The sequence below is a fragment of the Echinops telfairi genome, unplaced genomic scaffold (assembly GCF_000313985.2).
Source record: "Echinops telfairi isolate 266 unplaced genomic scaffold, ASM31398v2 ScPeMD7_655;HRSCAF=1070, whole genome shotgun sequence".
Classification (NCBI taxonomy): Eukaryota; Metazoa; Chordata; class Mammalia; order Afrosoricida; family Tenrecidae; genus Echinops; species Echinops telfairi.
The window spans coordinates 8957580-8963350 of NW_022104553.1; the positions used below are offsets into that span (position 1 = coordinate 8957580).

Genomic DNA, 5771 nt, shown 5'->3' on the forward strand with positions numbered 1-5771 from the left:
ACCACAGCTCAGTGGCAGAATTCTCCCCTTCCATGCAGGAGACCCCGATTCAACTTGCAGCCAACGCGCCCCATGCACCAACACCACCTCTCTGTCGGGAGAGGTTTGTGCACTGATTTGATGCTAAGCAGGTTTCAGCAAGCGGAGCTTCCAGGCTAAGGCAGACTCCGGGAAGAAGGCCTTGGGGGTCTATTTATGAAAATTAGCCAACGAAAGCCCTAGAGATCATAACCCCTGCTCCCTGACCAATCATGAGGATGGCAGCATTTTGCTGCACTCGGCACGGGAACCATGGGCTGGCACCGCCCTGTGGTTGAGACCCACTTCTCTAAGTGCGGCCCGAAGGCAGCACCACAGAGTCTGCCAGAGAGCACACCACACCCACTTCCAAAGAGCAAACCCCAACCTCTCAAGCCCTCAGCAGGGAGGAGAACAAGTCTCTCCTCATAAGGGCGCCAGGGAGGCTTAAAGGAGATGAGGAAGGGAGTCAGGGCAAGACCTGTAAAGTTTCTTTCATCGCCAGACCCCTTGCCCTTCCCACGTTTTAACCACACTGCTCCCTTCCTGACTGCCCCGTCCTCCTCCTCCCGACCTCCCCTCCCAGCCTGCAACCCCGCCTCTTCTCTGAGCTCTCAGCGTTTCCTCCAACAGTGTTTCTTAATGGACTCCCTGAAACTCTCTGAAATACGATTTAACCCCGGAATTTTTCCCCGAAGCTATGTATTTAAAACGTTTACAAAACAAGCTTATCACCTTCAAAGTACTTTCCATGACCCTTACTACCCTCGTCAAATCTGCGATTCCATTCTTGGAAACATTTCTCAAACTCATCTATTTGGATGGCTGACAGCACCTCCCTCGTTTTTTTCTTTACCTCGTCTACATTGTTAAACTGCTGTCCTTTCATGACCCGCTTCAGCCACAGAAACAGAAAGAAGTCACATGGAGTGAGGTCAACTGAGTAAGGTGCATGAGGCAAGAGAGTCATGATGTTTTTTGCCAAAAACTGGTGCACTGAGATGCGTGAGCAGGTGCATTGTCATGGTGGCAAAACCCGTCCCCCGTCTGCCACAAATCAGGCCTTTTTAGTCGCACACGGTTACGCTATCTTATCAGAACCTCTAAACAGAAAGCTTGATTAACAGTCTGGCCTGGTGGAACGACTCCAAATGCACGAGTTGACATTTTCATTTGTTCAGGAAGTTGGCCGACGTCCAGAACAAGGTTTGTCCTCAATCGACAGTTCACCTTTTTTGAAACAAGAAAACCACTCACACATTTGAGTTTTTCCTGTAGCACTGTCCACGCCAGCTGTGTTCAACATCACAACAGTTTCTGTGGCAATTTTCCCAAGCAGGAAACAAAATTTCACAGCCACAAGCTGGCCTCTTAAATCAGCCATCACAAAAAACAAGGGTCGAGCGAAACTGCTTTTATGAAAAAAATTCACTGTGGCCAGAGAGAAACTTCCCAGGTGACACCACTGGGTGCACGAACTCAGAGCGAGTCGCTAGATGCTCGCCTAGCTGGAAAAATGCATACTGTGAAAACTCCACTCAGCCCAGAGCAGTTTCATTTTGGGGGGTGGGGGGTGGGCACCCCCTGTATATATTCAGTATCTCCTCAATTTGACGTGAAGTTCTTGGAAAACAAGGCATTACACCCCGAGTACTACCTTTCCCATGGTAAGAAGATTCAAATGCTGTACTGGGAGGGACCAGTCTTTCAGACAGCAGTTTGAAAGCACCAGGCACTCAGCTGAAGGAAGACTTTCTGCTTGTGGAAAGCGCTGGTCCTGGAAACCCGCAGGGGGCAGTTCTACAGTGTCCTAGAAGGGTTGCTATGACTCCCTGGAGGTCAGGGTCAAGTTTTGAGTTTACTGCTACTTTCTTCATAGGATAATCAAGTAAGACCAACTGCTGAAAACTGTGCCTGGCCAATTGGACATCCCCTTATGGAAGGGTCGCAGGGAGGAGATGAGCCAGTCAGGGTGCAGTGTGGCAACAATGAAGCATACAGCTTTCCTCTAGTTCCTAAATGCTTCCTCCCACCACCACCACCCCCTATCATGATCCCAATTCTACCTTACAAATCTGGCTAGACCAGAGGATGGACACTGGTACAGAGGGGAACTGGAAACACAGGGAATCCAGGACAGATGATCCCTTCAGGACCAGTGGTGAGAGTGGCAATACTGGGAGCATAGAGGGAGAGTGGGTTGGAAAGGGGGAACCGATTACAAGGATTATAACCTCCTCCCTGGGGGACAGACAAGAGAAAAGTGGGTGAAAGGAGACATCGGACAGTGCAAGATACGACAAAATAATAATTTATCAAGGGCTCATGAGGGATGGGCAAGTGGGGAGGGAAGGGGGAAAATGAGCGGATGCCAGGGGCTTAAGCAGAGAGCAAATGTTTTGAGAATGATGAGGGCAATGAATGCACAAATGTGCTTGACCCAACTGACGTACGTATGGATTGTGATAAGAGCCCCTAATAAAATGATTTAAAAAACAACAAAACTGTGCCTGGCGCCCTGTACATGCTTCTAAATTGTTAGTGGCCACCCTTTCCCTACAAAGTCTGGTTACTTGCTCTGAAGCAGATCCAGGCAACAGCAGCTATAAAGCTGCCCTGGTGACTCCACCATGCAGCCCCTGGATAGGAGGATGGATGAGTTTCCACTGGGCATCAGCACACACTTCACAGCTCCCCAGAAATAGCAGGATGCTTGAAAAGGCTTTGCTCTGCCTGGATCCTGGAGGCCAAGGCCTATGTGTTTCCTTCTCCCGTCAGGCTCCTTGGGCCCTCAACTGAAACACCCCTGGTTGTAGGGTCCCCCTACCTGGGGGACAGAAAGGAAGCAGAGCCGTGACTTTGGGCTCTGTGCTGAGTGGCCCTGTCTGCCTGGTCACTCGCCCTTCTTGGTCAGCATGGACTCTACCAGCAGGTAGTGCAGCCAAGTGCAGCCTTGCCCCGAATCCAACATCAAGTTAAGTATCTGCACGATTGGAGAATAATATTCTGTCACCCCCTATCCATACCCATACCCCTGAAAAGGGGCAATATTAAAGCTCGCAAGATGCAGCACAGCTCCTGTCAGAGTTCTTCAACTCGTACTAGTTAACGGTTCAAAGCTGAAGCTGTTTGTTCCCGGAAAGGTTTGCCGTCTCAGAAATCCTGTGTAGGTTACTATGAGTCAGAACTCACTCGCTGACAATCCGTTTGGTTTGGGTTCTATCACCACCCCTTGCAGTCTAATGAAAAAGCCAAACTGGTTTGGGGATTTTAAAAGTCGTATTTGGACAGAGATTATGGACTGGAACATGCTGAACACTACTTACAAGAAGCCTCTGAGGGTCAGCCCACTTTGTTAATATTTAAGTATGAAATAATAGCACATATGGTATGTTCTTTCAGCCAAACACATTTCTCCAAACTTCCTCTTACTGGCTCCCACTGCACCAAGGTCATCCTTATTCTGTACTTTTTCTTTTAACCAACAACCATTTCTTTTGAGAAAGGACACACCAAAAAGAAAGAAACCGCACTGTCGTCAAATCAATTCTGCCTTACAGGAATCCAGTGGGACCGGGGAGAACAGCCCCTGTGGGTTCTCAAGGCTGCAACTCTTTAGAAGAGTAGAAAGCCCCATCTCTCTATGCCACCACAGAGATGTAATTTAAAGGGCCAGCGAAAATCTCCTTGCACCAGGATTCTGCCCATTAGATTCGTCTTAAATTACCCCGGCTGCAGGCAACACAATTGGCACATTTCCCTGGGGCAAAGTCCTAGTTTGAATAGATATTTTAGTGGCTGCAAAGTGAGTGGAATCAGAGATGATTAAAACACGGAGCTATTAAACCTTTGTGTAATTCTTTATGCACTGTTTGCAAAGTGCTTTCTGCTGATGACTGGTCTTTCATTAAGTCAATCTTCATTTAAAAAGCAGCAGTCGGGTCATTTGCATGTTCTCCCATCAGCTCAACAATATGTCTCATAAAATGACTCGTGTGCCTGGAATAGGGCCCACTAAACTTTAATGGGGCTTTCTCTGGGTCACTCCGATGAGAGCAGGCAGTGAGCCCAGCCCCTATGGCAGCAGCCAGGAGCTGGGAGTTACCCCAGAGCCGTTTGGAAATCCTGTGGGATGAGTTAGTAAAATGCAGTTTGGTGGGGTTTCCAAACAACTCATCAAAACCATGTTGGTCTCCGCCTCCTGTCACTCAAAAATGCCAGGGGCCTGGGCCCACAGTCTGGAGACTAAAGTACACATGGCTTTTCCAGGTGACGGGCTATGGAATGGAGCAATGGAGAGGGAATTTCAGAGTTCAGGCTAACCAGCGGGCACCTTCCATCAGTACCAATCCTGATGTGTGTGCAGAAGATGCTAGAGTTGCCAGCAAGTGCTCTGTCGCACCTATTGCACCTGGGTTGAGTCGAACCTAAGCGCAGTGACTACTGTGGCCTCCGACCCTCATCTTTCTACCCCCTTGCCTCTACTGGGAGTACGGGGATGGGAGGGGATGGCCTGAGAGAGGCCTACAAGTAGAATGGGGCTCAGCCGCCCCCAGTACAGTGTGTTGCCCACCTCTGAGGCAGCCCTCTCAGCTGTGTTGGGTGCTAGTCACTTCAGGCAGTGGCATATCACTGAGTTGCTGTCACCCAGGGCAGGGGTAATTTTCAGTATCACCCTCTCCCACCCTCAACCGCCTCCTTTCTGTAGCAGACCACATGCAATCCTTAGCACTGTTTATGAATCACTGTAACCACAAGATAATAACTGAGTCATACCGTTGTAAATTACTGAAACAGGATATTGTTTAGGTTATAGAAATACGAACAGCAAAATAACTTTGTACAAGCTTTCTACGTTGAACTGCAACGTTCCCAGTCCCTAATAAACAGTCCTCTGAGGTTTTTCTTTTTCCTTTACACTGCTTCGGTCCCCCCCCAAAAAAAAGCTAGTTATTGGTCTAGCTTCACAGATACCAAGGACCTTAAGACTGAAGCTACACCACCAGGAAACCTGCCAAAATCAGGGACTAGAAAAATACAATACGGGAAAGGATGCCGGGAGCACCAGCTAACAGAAACGACAGCTCTGATCAGAGATCCGCCAGGTAAGTGAGCAGGTTGAGCTTGGTAGGTAAACGGATCCGTGGGAGTGAGGCGTAGGAAAACATTTCTGGGGCTGTAACTCTATCGACCTTTGCATTTAACACGAACCCCGTCTGCTGCGATGCTGCACACACACCCTTCTGGGAAGCGACCCCCTTTGGACAGTGTCGCCCTGGGGTGCTGGGGGAGGGGAGGGGGGTGGGGCGGGCACCCTGCCCGGCTGCCGGCGACTCACCTGAGTGCAGTACAGGTTCATCAGCGTCAAGGTGAAGAACTGGAGGCACACGGGGAAGCAGTAGAGGACCCAGAAGCCCAAGGGGCTGAGCGAGTTAGCCGCCACGACGTCTTTGAAGTAGAAGGAGAAGAGCACGGTGCGCAGGGAGGCCCAGAGCAGGCAGAGGAAGAGGAAGACGCTCTGGTAGCTGAGCCGCTTGTGGCGGTAGCGCAGCACCAGCCAGAGCTGCACGTAGATGAACGCGAAGAGCAGCGCGTAGAACGCCGTGTAGACGGCGGTCAGGCCCAGCTTCACCGAGGGGGGCACGGCCGGGGTCAAGGTGGGCGGCAGCGAGTCGTTGCGCACCGGGTGCCAGGGCGCAGCCGCCATCGGGGCGCGGCGCGCGCGGGGGCTGCGGCCCGGGGGCGCCCTGACC

At 50.6% G+C, this 5771-nt stretch overlaps 1 protein-coding gene across 1 annotated transcript in view; it reads right to left on the bottom strand.

Annotated features, from left to right (window-relative positions):
- Positions 1-5725, bottom strand: part of GPR137B (G protein-coupled receptor 137B) — a 65111-nt gene extending 59386 nt beyond the window's left edge. The window contains exon 1 of the mRNA XM_004711773.2: positions 5357-5725. Coding sequence (XP_004711830.1) covers positions 5357-5725 — 369 coding nt within the window. The remainder of the gene's footprint in view (positions 1-5356) is intronic.
- Between the last annotated feature and the right edge of the window lie 46 nt (positions 5726-5771).